Source organism: Nasonia vitripennis (genome assembly GCF_009193385.2).
Source record: "Nasonia vitripennis strain AsymCx chromosome 1 unlocalized genomic scaffold, Nvit_psr_1.1 chr1_random0002, whole genome shotgun sequence".
Lineage (NCBI taxonomy): Eukaryota > Metazoa > Arthropoda > Insecta > Hymenoptera > Pteromalidae > Nasonia > Nasonia vitripennis.
In genome coordinates, this window is record NW_022279588.1 from 5,297,103 (window position 1) to 5,313,640 (window position 16,538).

The following is a 16,538-nucleotide window of genomic DNA, read 5'->3' on the forward strand; positions in this document are numbered from 1 at the left end:
AAAAATCGACTAAAAAATGTCGAAAAATTTGAAGAATGTAATCTATTGGGACGTGGAAAGAATTATGAATTATCAAATGAAGAACAATTATATGTAGCTAGACATTTGAATATTCTAAACATCAAAAAATGCTTTGTGTATTCTAAAATCATATACAATGGATGCCGTTTTACCTCCTATTTATATAATAGATCTATAAAGACCGATGATTCTGTGTTTCAAAGTATAACTGGTGATTTTGGCATTATAACAAAAATTTGTAAAATAGAATATGATGATAACAAAAAAAAATAATCGTGTTTTACAATAAAATAGAATTAAAAAATAACTATATTGTCGATAATGCGGATGTATGTGTTCAAAATTTACAACATTGTAAAATATCATCTACGAATGATTTAAATATTATCAGCTATGATCACATATATAAACCATGTATTTTAATGAACGCCGGAAGCAAATTATACATTAGTAGATTAGTGAAAGCGATCATTGGGAAATGTATAAATTAAGAATTCGTATTTTATATTTATTATGATTGAAATAAAAATATATTTTTATTTGCTTTATAAATTTTAATAAAATCAATTATTCATCTCCATACCATTTCCATGTGCAGAATAAATTAAATATGCTTTTCTAAGCGACTTTAACATTTATGTACGTCTCTGTATGTTCTCGTACGTTTTAGCACACTTGTGTACGTTTCCGTACGCTTAAGTATGAATCCATACGTTCAGGTACGTTTCTGTACATTTATGTATGTTGAAGTATGTTGTTGTACGTTTGAGTACGTTTACGTACGTTTGCGTACGTTTCCGTAAAAAATACTTAATTATTCTAAAAAATTTTTGCTATAAAATGTATATAGCCGTATATCTCGGTACACAGAAGTACGTTCTTGTATGATTTTGTACGTGCTGGTAGATTACAGTACGATCGCGTACGTTTTCGTATGATTGCGTATAACACTGTAAGAAGTGTCCAAATTTTAACAACAATGTACGTAAACGTACGGAAACGTACGATAAAGTACAAGTATGTACGTAATCGTGCTAGGACTTACTTCAATGTACACTATTTTACAGTAATTTACGTTAAAGTACCAATTATTTTTTCCATCCGGGATGAAAGGATTGATGAACATGAAAAATCCATAGCTCATAAGAATTGCGCCGACAGTTTTTTCTTAGGGCAGAATAATTCAAATGCTGCACAGCTACTCTTTACAAATGACAACAGCTTGAGGAATAAAGAAGTGACGAAAAACAGAAAAATATTAGAACGTATAGTAGATATTATCAAACTCATAGGTATATTGATTTTATAACTAGTTTTTATAATATTAATCATAAATTATTAATTATTTTTTAATAATAACAATTTGAAGGTAAACGTGGTCTCAGTTACCGAGGTAATAAAGTTGAAGCTGCATATACACTAGAAGATAATGGCGTAGATCATGGAAATTTTCTAGAAATTCTTCTACTTTTAGCAAAATATGATTCTATTTTACAAAATCATATTAAAGAATGTATCAACAAAAGTAAAATGTATCATTCTTTGAAGCCTGCAGGTAAAATAGGCAGAGGAAATTTCGTAAGTATGTTGTCAAAAACGACTATTAACCACATTTTAGACATAATCGCAAATCTTGTCAAAAATACCATCGCCAAAGAAATAAACGCAACCAAAATGTTTTCTATACAAATTGACACTACACAAGATATAACGAGTAAAGTTCAATGCTCTATTATTACACATTATGTAAATAATAATATAATTTATGAAAGATTATTGAGTATGGTTCATGTGTCAAGATTCGACTGGTAAAGGTTTCAAAGAGCTTGTAGGGAGAACTCTTGAATCTTGTAATATTAGTATTAAACAATGCGTGGGAACTTCAACAGACGGAGCAGCAAATATGCAGGGTCAGTATAATGGCTTTACTGCATGGTTATCTTCAGAGTCTCCGTTACTAATGCATGTATGGTGTTATAGTCATGTATTAAACCTGGTAATGATTGATGCAACGAGTAGCACCATTACCTCCGAATCATTATTTGGGTTATTAAATAAAACAGCTGCATTTATTCGAGATTCTTATAACAGAATGGACATTTGGGTATCATCGTTATCATCTAATGATAATAGGAGATTAAACTTAATAGGACAAACAAGATGGTGGGCCAAAGATACTGCGCTGACAAAAATTTTCGGACCTACTGGAAATGTCGAGAAATCTTTATATCTAGTTCTTATTACTACGCTTGAAAAAAGTGAAAACGATACTCGATCAAAAGCTGATACACGGGTAAACGCTAAGTCTTACAGAGAAGGGTTTTTAAAATATGAAACTGTTTTAACTGCATTTATTTTTCGTTGTATATTTGATATTACAACACATTTGTCAAACTATCTTCAAACAAGTGGTCTTGATATTTTGAAAGCGTTTAATATGCTACAAGTAAGAATTAAAACATTAAAAATTCTTAGAATAAAATTTGATGATATGAAAAAAACGGCGGATGATTTTATAAAGTGGGCAAATCGGCAATTAGAAGAAAAAGGTCTAGAATCTCAAATAGAAATCAGTTTACCACAAAAAAGACTGAGAAAGAAAAAACGAATGCCGGGAGAAAATGCTACTGATGAGGTTATTTCTGATCCGAACGAAGCATTTAGAATAAATAATTTTAATATAATCATCGACACAGCTGTATCGACCTTAGAACGTCGCTTTGAAGAATTCAATAATCAACTATATGCAGATCTTGCTTGGTTAGATCCAAGGAGTTTCAATGAAATAAGAGTCAGTGTTTTACAAGCTCCGACACTTGAAGTACTTTGCGAAAAATTGATTTCTTTCGAGCCAGATATGACTGCTGAAAGTTTGCGAAACGAACTAATTAATTTAGCTAAGCAGTGGAACGTACTAAAAAGTATACATTTAGAAGATTATTCTATGAATTTTGAAGACGACGACATTGAAACGTTATCAGATAATGAACGTGATGAAGCTTTTGAAAGAGAATCGAAGAAAAAGCACGTTTCATGTAAAAATTGCGCGATTTGTTGTTATCGATTATTGAATAAGTATAATTTATTAACAGGAACATTCCCTCTCATTGGTTTAGCATATAAATATGCTATATGCTAACGCTATCCTTCACTCAAGTAGCTTGTGAAAGATCCTTTAGCATTTTAAAATTTATAAAAAATCGACTACGAAGTACCATGACACAAGAAAGATTAGAAGCGTTTATGCTTATGTCAAGCGAAAAAGACATTGTACAAGACATTACTCTGGAAATGATAACAGATGGTATGGCACAAAAAAGTTCAGTGTTTCAGAAATTATTATTGTATTAAAAATAAATCAGTATTAAATTCGATTACGATCTATGTGTAAATGATATGTTGTATAAACTTAAACTAGTCCAGCATTTTCGACATAGAACATTTTTTTTTAGTATTTTGAGGGCCGGTAGTTTTGAAGTTCCCGGGCCGCCAACGCACCCCAGTCCGTCCCTGAATACTATCAGAAATTTGTATTACATTATCTTTATATCACAAACAAATCCAGTGTTTGTTATTGAACCAGAAAAAAGTATTTGAATATATTCTTTATGTCTATCGATAGGTTGAATATTTGACAATCTCTGAACATTAACTGCAGATTGGATATAAAAAATCGAGTAAAGTTTTAAAATGTTAAATTTAAGTATATGGTTATTATTTAATTGACTTTTAGAGTTAGAATAATTTTCAATTTTTTTTTTAAATGAGTACATTTATAGTATCATAAATGTATCATAAATTGTTGTACAACAGCAAATAATCTATTTTTTATTTTCATTTTTATTAGGTATTTCTGCACTAATTAATTGGTTTAGGTGATTTGCAGCATACATTTTTTTTACCCTTTCTTTAAACAAATGTCACATTGACAGTGACGAATAGACGTAAAAAACTATGACGTGATTTTGTCATGTATTAAAATTGTATAGTTTTTATAGATTTTATATGTTCTCGCCAGTGATAAATAACTATATGCATAGATAACTTTTTTGATAATATAAAAATTTCACGCGCTTACTAGATAATAATGAGACTTCATATTTTTCTATTTATTTACTAAAATTTTAGCGTCTTTATTTTCATGATAATCAGTAATTAAATAATCAATTTAACTTTGCAGCAAAAAATTGAAAAAATTAAGTGGCGCGATAGCGCCACGAAGGCGAGTTTGAGAAGCAGACGAAGCCGCGGCGGCCATGACACTATAAGTTACTTCTATATTGGTGTTCAGATTTTTCATTATACAAAAAAAAAATATTTTTCTATTTATTTACTAAAATTTTAGCGTATTTATTTTCATGATAAATAGTAATTAAATAATTAATTTAACTTGGCAGCAAAAAAATAGAAAAATTAAAATTTGATAAAATTAAAGCATGAAAGGCAAAAATTAAAAAACTGAAATTATGAAATGAAACAATTTCTAAAACATAATGCTGAATTGAAATATCAGGAAATATAAAATAACAAGAGTTTGGAGTATTTTTGTTTTAATTTAAGAAATTTAAAATTTATTTTTCTGGCTGTTATCGTTTTCTAATATTTTTAGTTTCAAAATTTTATCTTCCATTATAAATCAATGCTTGATTTTCTTGTTTCAAATATTTATTATTGAAAATTTTTACTTCCACTACTATTAGGAATTGACGTTAGGAAAAAAGTTCTGAACAAAACTTGAATTTTATTACTATTGCAATATATATCGTAACCGAGCGACGCTAGGAGTAAGGTGAATCGCGCTAGTATTAATTATTATTATATTAAAAGTTCTATTTCTTCACGCAACCTATAAGGTTATATAATATATATATATATATATATATATATATATATATATTATATAACCTTATATATATATTAATAACCTTATAATATATATATATATATATATATATATATATATATATATATATATATATATATATATATATATATATACACGCACACACACATATATCTTCCTATATTATATATATGCATGTGTAAATTTATGTCAATAACCCCTCCACAGCCCCTCCGTAGCCCCTCCGCATTTTCACGTGAAATCGTTTCAAAATTTACGTTATTTTTGGAGCTATTTGCCCCTCCGCTCCCCTCCGCACCCCCTCCGCAAGCCCATCCGCATTCCCTCCGTTGGCCCCTCTTAAATCAATTTTATTAATATTAAAATGATTATTATAAAACTTAGTCAAAAAGATTTCAAAAGTTCCATTTTTTTAATAATGGTATAATGATGTGTTATAATCAAATTAAGAAGATCGACAAAATTTCTTTTATTGGAAAAATGGTATAACGATGGGTTAAAGTTTAAATTGAGAAGATAATAACGACAGATTTCCACACCACCCAAGAGGTACTGTCAGAAGTACATTATAATATGGATATACAAGGTGTTTCAGGCGCGTTGATTTTTTTTTGTTTTTCTTAAATTATTATTTAAAAAATTCGCCAATTATTTTACGTAATTATATGACATGATATAGGCTACTATGAACAATAGTTTCATTTAGTAAATAAAATTATACTATTGATTTGGATATATATCAAGTTAGAAATTATCTATTGTTAACAGATTGAATTTTTTATATAATAATTTAATAAAAAACCGTGGAATCATCGCCTAGAGCCATATAACCACGGGAGTCTTAGATACCAGTCCTCCTCCCCTAAGACTCCACCTAATACCATCCTCTATCCTGCAGAAACATATTTACTTAAAAAAAGTTTACAATCTTTATAATCATTTTAATATTTTTAATTTATGTATTTAATCTAAATAATATCTTGTTAAAAATAATGGATATTAATCAATTTTTTATCAAATCAGTTTTGTATTTAAATTAAATTTTTCGCCTTTGAATTACGTAAAATATGATATAATTAAGAAAAATTAACTTTTATTAATTTTTATCAGTTAATTAATTTTACGTATTCATATTGAAAAAAGAAATTTAAATACGTAGTTAATTTGATAATAAATCTTGATTTTTTTCTATATTTTTTAACAGGACGAAATCTCAATGGAAACTTTTTTTAAGTAAATATGTTAAATAATCATTTAATATTTATAAATTAATTAGACATTATTATATCATGTCCTATAATAATATGAAATTAATTCATTATTGTTATTAAACGGTCATTTATGTTTCTGTTTTGTTTTGCATTGTGTATATTGATGATTCTTGTAAAATAATTTAAAAAGAATTATATATGCATACTAATTTGAATGTCTACAAAATGATTTTAAAATTCAAAATTGAAAAGCAGCAAGAAGTTAACATGTCTTTTATTTGAAACAAATCTAAAAAAAATTGAATAATAATATATTCTATGATCGAAAACCCTAAGAATTGACTAAACAGTTTTGAATCAAATATTTAAAATTTCATTCCAAACAATATTTTGTATTGATTCACCTGACTCATTGTGAATACGTATATTATCAGGATTTCGACATCGAGATAATACAACATATATAATTGACCATGCGAAAACAATGGTCGTTTCAAAAAAATTCCTATTGAATCAAAACTTTGGCCTTGTGATTTATTTATCGTTATGGCAAACGCTAATATGATTGGGAATTGTTTTCTAAAAAGAGTAAAGGGAAACGAAGATGAATTTTCGGTGTTTAGTGTTATTCTCGGTATAAAAGATTTCTGTCCAATGTTTTCGCCTGTAATTATTTCTGCTGCAATGTTATACTCATATAATTTGGTAATCTTTAAACGAGTGCCATTACATAAACCATCTGTAATACTTAAATTTCTAATTAACATCACTATTGCATTTACTTTCAAATTAAGTTTATGTGGTGGAAGACCTTGTCTGATATTATTCAACATTTCAATTGGATAATTTAAATGAATATTTTCCTCTGTTTGATCCACTCTTTTATGTGTTGCATAATCTACACTATAATATGTCTTTGATTCGCCATGTAATAATTTTTGAACTTTGTTATTTAAAATGTTGATGTCTTCATTATGAGGAGCTAAGATCACGCTACTAACGAAAGCAACTAAATTAATATTTTTATAAATTTCATTGCAAACATCGGTAATTTTCCATTTTTGAGGAATTTCAAATGTATCGACTTTACCTTCCCCTATTTCTAACAAAAAAGAGGAAAATTCTACATTATTCGAACGTATATTTTTATTGAGCTTCAAGATTTTAAAAAGAGGCCACAAAGTTGAATATTTAATTGTTTCTTCTATGATAGAGTTTCGGTAACCATGTTTAATTACTGGAAGAATTTGTCAATACAATATAATAAAAACCAAAATTTGGGGGTTGGCGAGCGGAGCGAGCAGGGGGATACCCCCCTAGTGTATATATATATATATATATATATATATATATATATATATATATATATATATATATATATATATATATATATATATATATATATATATATATATATATATATATATATATAGTTTTACTGGGAATTCCAGTGATTATATATTGAAACCCTAGTCCTGATCCAAGCAGTATCTACTCCTGGTTCTCTTGTTAAATTTGATGTTCGATTAAATGTTACTTTATTTTATGCGGCGTCTGGTGCTCTGATGCTCTCGCTAGATGTTCGAGCTTTTCTTACTGTCTATTATTTATTAATTCAATATAATTATTTCCTTAAATGTCACTATTGTTTAATTTAAACGTTTCCAGTATTGTATTCCCGTATCTTACTATTCCTATATAATTATTTTATTATTTCACTCAAATATAATTATTTTATTATTTTATTGAATTATACCCTTTAACCTTAGTAGTATGCTGTTTTTTGTTTAATTTTTATTATTATTTTTTGTTCATACTTATATCGGTACCCTCTTTCTGTTAGATTTCCGGTCTAGGGAAGCGCGTTTTTTTTCTCTGATGACAAAAATTTTAATGTTTTGGAATTAGAAATTAATAGAATTTCGTTGTTATTTTAATAAGCAATAATGTATTTTATTCGTGAATTTTTAATACTTTATTTTGTACTAAACGGTCGCTAATTCATATTGCGTGCGCTCGTTTAGTCGCGCGATGTTAGCTCGGCATGCAAGCACTGTGTTGCCTAGTAGTGCGCGGAGGCGCGCGTGAGATACTGCGCGTGAAGGTAGACTAATTTGGGCTTGCGACCAGTAAACACACGTGCGCGGAGACCGAACTCAAGTATCCCTGTAAACGTATCGTGTCGACGAGCATCATCCGATCAATCCACTCCCATGACTGGCACCTTTGATATCAGATTGACGTCCAGAAGCAGCTACCCAAGAGCCTTCTGAGGAGAGGAGCAGCTTGGCTAGGAGGAATGCCTCCTCGCCACGAACAACCGGATTGCGTTGTTTGACCTTGGTCACCGCAGAGATTAGAGGAGAGATTGCCGATGCCGTGTTAAAAATGCGTGGCGAATTCGGTTATGACGCCACTTGCGGCCTGCGATCGAACTATACGCATCTAGAAAAGGAGCGTAGGGGAAGTATACGCATCCAGTAGCAGTGGAGGAGAAGGGAGAGGCGCTATATATTCTTAGGTCCACCGCACCTGACGCGGCGGAGGAAAAGTGACAAACGGCGACTGGCGAATTTGCGTATCCACACCTCGCGGTAGTTTCAACCAACGCCAAATAACTATTCGGGCATATTATTGGACTAAAAAGAATGTTTAAACAACAACATAAGTGTAAAAAAATTAGAATCTAAAACTTTTGAAAACTCATGATTGAAAACTTTAATTTTTTAGAGGGATTATGGTTAAACCGACACAAACAAGTTAAGCTTAAGCTTAAACAAAGCTAAATTAAATTAATAAGCCACCCCAGCCTCCCGATAAACATATGCTACTTTCAGTTTTCATATGCCAACGACGATCGTGGCGGCGCGGTCTACGTTGTTGCTTGGTATTCTTATGCACTCGGGTTCGAGTCCAAGTCTCAGCAAATTTTTTTTTTCCTACTTGCCGATAAAATATAGAGTATACAATAATAACGCAATATGCCATTCTACTTCTGCAATTATATTTCAATTTAGGTAAGTATACGGTACAGAGGGGACCTGCAATCTAGCATTATTTATAGTTTTTTACGTAAAGAAAAAATACAATTTTAAATAAATTTAAATTTTTAGTATGATAACGTTTTATTAATTACATTGATATTAAAAAAAAAATTATTAATTTGTATTTCTAAAATTCAAGAAGTTTCATTGTATACTTTTTTTCATAAACGATTAAGAAGTAAATTATACCTATATTTATTGCTGGCCCACCGTATACTTAGCTAAATTGAAATATAATTGCAGAAGCAGAATGGCATATTGCGTTATTATTGTATACTGTATATTTTATCAGCAAGTAGAAAAAAAAAGATTTGCTGAGACTCGGACTCGAACCCGAGTGCATAAGAATACCAAGCAACAACGTAGACCGCACCGCCACAATCATCGTTGATAGAGAAAAACTGAAAGTAGCATATGTTTATCGGGAGGCTGGGGTGGCTTGTTAGTTTAATTTAGCTTTGTTTAAGCTTAAGCTTAACGTGCTTGTGTCGGTTTAACCATAATCCGTCTAAAAAATTAAAGTTTTTAATTATGAGGGTTGATTTCATAAAGACGATCATGGCCACTGACATTAAGGGCTTAGAGTTTAGTCTGTAATAGAGGTTATCGGTGATTGTTTATAAATATATCATTGTTTATGAATCATATTCACCGCGTAAGCCCGAATCCTTGACAGTTACCGCCGCTTATATTATTTCTTCTCTATGCTCTGCCGCGCCGCGATGTGATTGTGTACTCTCTACTTCTCTCTTCGCCGCTGCTGCTGCTGGGGAAGCTAGTTGCGTACGGCCGCCCCTACTTCTCCTCCGCTGCTTCTAGATGAGTATAGTTCGAAGCGAAAATCGCAGGGCGGCGCTAGCTTACGACTGCATATCGCACGGCACGCTTTCACCCATGCTCATCGGCAATCTCTCCTCTAATCTTTGGTCACCGAAGGTCGTGCTCGACGCGTGCTTCGCATCTCCGTATATCTCACGACTCTCTTCACGCGACTATAAAGACGCCAAAGCCGAGATTCGTGCCCCTCTACCAAACACCATCCTCTCGCGCGACGCGAGCGATTATTGTAACCAATTAAAGTGATCAATATATGCAAATATTCTATTCACAAGTTTGAGCGTTGTGCTGTTACGAAGCCCGTCCTTTCTATCTCCCGTTCGCGGACTCGACAGGGTTAGACTGAGATATAGCCGCTGCATTGTCGCCGCCGTTGGCAGTCGAGCAACCCTGTGCGCGGAGAAAGCGCGGCGAGCTTCACTCGCCGTGCATTTTGTATACGCGAGTGGCTTGGCTGCATTGCACAGAGTCGTCATTGAACGGACGGCTAACGTACGTGGGCGACTCCAACGTCACCAAGGCATAGCCGTAGCGTAGTATTTTAACAGATAGACAAACTAGATATCACCCTCCCTTTTTTACCTGAAATCTTATTTACCAACCTGTATATTTGTAACAGGGTTAACTTGTAATTAAAATACGGTTAAGAAGCAGAGTTTAACATTTAGTTTCCGAGTTATAATGATTAGGACTGTTTGTGTAACGTATCTAAAATCAGAAGTGATCGAAAAATCACCATAAATAACGCAAATGCGTAACTGAAAATCTTCTTTTAAGATCGCCACGCAGCGGGGAAGCGCCATTTCAAAAATTTTGTATCGAGTGATTTCTCTATAATTGTAAGTTTTTGTTACACTGTACATACATTAACAATTTTTTAAATACAATTTTTCACATCAGTCTCCTGATGAGGGCGGCATTGTGCGTCGCAACGTTGATAAAAGTAGAGGAAATGTTATAAAAGTTGTTCTCCTTTTCACCACACAACCTGCTTCGGGAGACAGATACAGCCAAATCAATATTTTAGCAAACTAAATAAAACTTAGAACAACAGAAGATTACTGTTGTCTGTGTCTCAAATCCGACATTTTTCTTCTATCATCTGCAGTTTATGCATATAACTTTTTTCTTTAGTGTTTTCTTTTTCCTTTTTCGCTAGAGATTTAAGATATCGTTATAATTTCATATAAGAGTAAATATAGTATTATTTATTACATTTTAGTACAGAATATAATTGTTATAATTGTTATAATCCTACAATATACATTATATTATATATGTAAATAAAAATAGTATATTGTGGACCAAGGGCGTAAAGTAGGCTATCTTAGGCCGAGTGTGGAGTTTGCAGTACGAGTCGAGGCGAGTTAGCCTTAGCCGAAGGCAAGGCAGTTACGAGTACTTGTATATATATATATATATATATATATATACCCGCCTTATCACTGCATGCCGATATGCAGTGGCAGGCTTAATTAGCCGTGCGCGACCAGCTCGCGGCTCAGTTCTATGGGAATCACACAATCAGACACACCTCTCTCTCACTATCCTTTAATAAAGACCATTTAATACATTCAGTGAAGTCTTTCTTGCACCTTCATCAAGTTCCTAGGCCCATCCTACGAACGCTACGACCATCCTATTTCCGACTATCCCACGTAATAGATGGCATCCCTTGTGGTGTCGTAGTTAGAGGTGTCAAAGAAACATTTTTTACAATCAAGAAGAAAATATTCCAAACGCCATAACGCCATTTAACAACAAACAAATAGTGCATTTAGAAATATTACAAGGAAATCGAGGAAGATATATATTATAAAAGGAATAGGAATATTTTTATACTACACTAAGGAGAGGACAGAACCAAACGAAAAAGAAATCTACACAGTCAAGAGGAAATATTCACAATATCAAACTTTTTTTTTCAAATTAAGCGGAAGTGCAATTGATCCTGAACGGAATGAGACTATGGAACATTTTGACTCTATTAGAATTTTTGCAGTAAGTACATTTCTTCTGCTGTTTTGAGCGGTCATCTTTCACCACCTAACGGTCTGCTTTGTAGCGGCCTCCCCTCGATCTGCTGTTTTAGCGGTCATCACTCATGGGCCAAATTAATTGCGGCCTATCCCTCGATCTGCTTAAGTCAGATTATTCTCACCGCGCACAAGTGTATTTTTATTCAATGAGTGGCGAGACTTGTAGTATAAATAAGAACAAAAATAAACGTAGCGGAAAAAGAGCATACTTGCAAAAGCTAATTCAACAGAAAAATCAACTCTTAGAGGAGTTGAGAACTGTTTACAAAAAGATTGATAAGCTGTCTTTTCCACATGAATTTAGTCAAAGAGAAACGGCACTATTAACAGACAGCCTGTTTCAACGCTCTGAATTTCAGATAGAATTAGGGACAAATTATACAATTTTGCAACAATCGAACTGAATAAGAACAAGCAGTATTCGGTCAAGCAGTGTTGAGGGTAGAATATTTCGGGGTTATTTAAACAAGAAACAAATAATTAACATAATTTTTTTATTAATACAGTCAAACACACAACATAGCATTTTCTAGAATTTTTAATATAAATAAAAATAAGAGGTCACCCTCTAGAAGCACGGTACCGTCGCGTTATAATAGCCTAAATGACCTTGACCCGGCAAATTTTATAAATGAACAAGATCCCCTAATTCAAAAAATAATATCGCGCTTAGACCCGGAAGATGCGGCAGAGTTTATCCGTCGCACAGCCACTTTTCGTGCCTCCTCGATTGCAGGTGCTTATCCGATTTCTAGTATTCAAAAAATACAGCAGCCTCACACGACAGAGACAAACACGCTAAGTATTTCCACCCATATTCCATATACGGGTTGGCAAAATAATCAGTTAAATGATCCACGACAGGCGAGTTATTTTCATCCAATTACTCATTCGCAAAACAATCATACATTGGACAACGTGCGTAATGCAAGCACTCCCATACATGCACAACACCATTCTATCCTTCCTCATCAAAATGGAGCTTTTACAACCGTCCTGACACACATTTATGATAGCACAATTAGTCGGCAAAATCCAAATGCAAACATGAAAATTACTTGGGATCATAACATGGCACATCCGTATTTATACACACCAGAATATTCACTCGAATCACAGTTGAATTGTAATAACATAATGACAGCAAATAGAAATAGCCTTGAATCAAATTTTACGCAATTTACTGATAATAGAAACCTTGAATCACATTAAATTCTAAATAACAATGTGAATTTTACGCCCTTTAATATTCAAGGTAATTTTAACCGACAGAACATACACGATTTAAATAATTCACAACAGATTGAAACATCCGCTAATAGAGTAACAAATCCAGAACAAATTTCTTATAATGCCCCTACAGATATTTGTCGACGTACAAGGGGTTTGACCCTTTCACAAGCTTTAAACCTAATACCAAGTTTTGATGGTTCCCCAGAAAAATTAAATATGTTCTGTATGGCGATTAGGCAGGTTTGTGCGAATTTTGGCCCTGACTCGGACAAATACATTTTTATGTCGTTGGCTAGTAAATTATCGGGGAGAGCTGCGGACAGCTTTGCAGCGCGATTATTAAACTATAGCTCTATACACGATTTTCTGTCAGATCTAATATTGCAATACAGCAATATTGGTCTGTCGGGAGCCGGGAGAAAAGGCCGGGGATTATGGTATTAGAACGGAAAAATTGCTTAACAGACTCACTACGATCTACGAATCTGTTCCCAGCATTGATGATAATGATCGTATGTACAGAAAAATAACGGCAAATAGTGAAGCGTTACAACACTTCACATTTGGCCTAAGGTCCCCTCTCGATCATCAAGTTCGCAGCGATCATCCCAAATCGCTTGGCGAAGCTATTAGACTCGCCATAGAATATAAATGCAAGCAAAGCGTGCGTATTAATAAGTATCAAAACACGAATAATCAAAGTGCGTCACACGCGCAATTAAATTTCACCACTGCAAAACAAGCCCAAACAAAAAACGAACCGACTAACGGAAATAAAAATAAGAATATGAATGGAAAAGAGAAAAAGACGCTTTTTTTTACTTGTAATTATTGTAGATCAAAGGGTCATTTACTACCTGCATGCGAAAAGCGGAAAAAGATAAAGGATTTTGCAACTATTGCGGTAGAATCGGGCATACTATAGATATTTGCCGAACTAAGGAATATCAATTAAATAATGGTCGAAATAATAATAATCCAAATGTAAATAATGGGGAACGCAATGACACAAACAATCAATATGGCAGATATAATAATGGGAATAGACAACCGAATAATTAAAACAATAATGGGAATCGCAATAACGAAGGCTTCAAACGAAATAATAATAACAACAACGGTTATTTCGATCGTAACGGTGATTTAAGAAATAATAACGCACCTCGCTACGAAGGCAACAATAATATTGCAAATAATGATGGGTCAAACGACAGACATCCAGAATACCAGAAAAAGAACAATCATTTAAACTAGATACCTGCTCGATTCAATCCTCAAGTGTTGAGCAATCAGGATGTGTGGTTTTAAATAACGCGAAGCCGTCACACGAGCCAAAAATTCCACAGCGACGTCACGCAGCAGTAAACCCGAAGCCCTGCTGCGAACCAACTATCGCAGTGAGTCATAGCGGTCTCAGTGATAAGAAATCAAGTTGCTATCCTCGAAAACCATCACCTCCAGCTATGCAAAATAATTCGACATGGCTACTGGAAGCAGCAGAAAACAAATCAGATAATACTACAACAAAAAATTGCGTGCAGCGCAATACTGCCAACATCAAATTGGCAAAAGCAGGGCGCTCCCCGTCGCTGATATCACTTCAAAGTGAATGTATAATAAAAAATAAGGCCAATTTTTATACTGATACAGGGGCCGAAATTTCCGTAATTAAAAGAGAATATATCGATGAGAAAGTATTACAAATATGCAAGAATACAATACTTGTAATCAGAGGTGTCGTGCCTGGCGAATGCATGACTCTAAGTACTATAAACATGGAAATCGGTAATGGTATTACGTGCAACTTACACAAAGTCCCCGATAGCTTCCCCATTGGCGTTGCAGGTCTCATCGGTTGCGACAATATACGCGAATACAACGGAAGAGTGGATTTTTCAAAAAAGATATTACAATTACAAAACACTATTTCCGTTTAAGCGAGAAGAAACTTTCACTATACCAGCCAGATCCCGCCAAATTATATTTGCAAAAGCAACTAACCCAGAGGTGAAGATTAGATACAAAATTTGGGACCGAATATTTTGTTCGGAAATTTTCTCGTAACAAACAAAAATAATATGCACTACGCATACTGCTACAATACGGGTCACTGTCCTGTAAAGTTACCTGTACGAAATGTAGAACTAATCATATGTCTCACTTCTAAACAATCTAGCGGCAATGTGGTCGACTAGGACGACAACATTGACGCATCTAATTATGTAAACATACGCTCACTATTTTGCAACACTAAACAACCTATTGACGTCGCTGTAAAAAATAGAATTTTAGCCGAATATCCAGATTTGAGAGAAGAAAGAATAAATAAAATAATGTCTATTATAGACATAAAAGGTTGCACCAAGGAAGAAATAGAACATGTACGTGATTTAATAAAAGATTTTACGGGAGTATTTGCTTTGGATGGCGAACCTTTGCCAGCAACAAATATACTTCAGCATGTCATTAAATTAAAAACAGGGAAAGTTGTACATGCCAAGCGTTTTCGACTTCCAGTCAATTTAAGAAAACATTTGATTCATGAAGTAGAAGAATTGAGAAAAAACCAAATCGTGGAACTATCGGATTCAGATTTTTGCAGTAACCTATGGATTGTTCCCAAAAAGTCAGATGCTAACGGAAACCAGAGATAGCGGCTAGTTGTTGATTTTACGCAATTAAACGATGACACAGAGGGAACAACTTGGTCACTACCATTTACGAGTGATATTTTGGAACTTTTAGCCCCGGCGAAAATTATTACGGTTGTTGATTTAAAACAAGGCTTCCATCAAATTCCAATTCATCCTGATTCAGCGCCAAACACTGCATTTAGCACTCCGGTAGGTGCTAATGGTATTCAAGATTTACAATTTAAAAGAACGCCTATGGGTCTGAAAACAGCTAGCAATACTTTCGCTAAAGCTATGTCTTTAGCCATGGCCGGACTGCAGTCGGAAGAATTAGCCATTTACTTGGACGACTTTATGATTTTTGGCAAAGATTCGGAAGTGCATGCCAAGAGATTCAAGAGAGTCATGCAACGACTGGTGGAGGCAAATTTAACTATTGAACCGAAGAAGTGTCAGTTTTTGAAGCGGAAAGCTGCAGTCTTGGAATATATTGTGGGAGGAGGATGTATTCGTACAGATCCCAAAATGGTTGAAGCTGCGGCGAAATATCCAATACTAACCACTACTAAGAAAGTAAAGCAAGCAGTAGCTTTCTTCGCATACTACAGAATGTATATCAAAGATTTTGCCAAAATGGCTAAACCATTATACGATCT

General features: G+C 33.4%; 2 protein-coding genes across 4 annotated transcripts in view; both read left to right on the plus strand.

The window, feature by feature from the left end:
* Nucleotides 1-16,538, plus strand: part of LOC107980542 — a 530,828-nt gene that overhangs the window by 235,620 nt on the left and 278,670 nt on the right. The gene's annotated exons all lie outside the window — the stretch shown is intronic.
* Nucleotides 888-2,331, plus strand: LOC116416182. Its single transcript, XM_031923698.1, has 2 exons — nucleotides 888-1,313; nucleotides 1,391-2,331. The coding sequence occupies exons 1-2, from the start codon at nucleotides 956-958 to the stop codon at nucleotides 1,831-1,833; spliced, it is 801 nt and encodes a 266-aa protein (XP_031779558.1). The 5' UTR covers nucleotides 888-955; the 3' UTR covers nucleotides 1,834-2,331.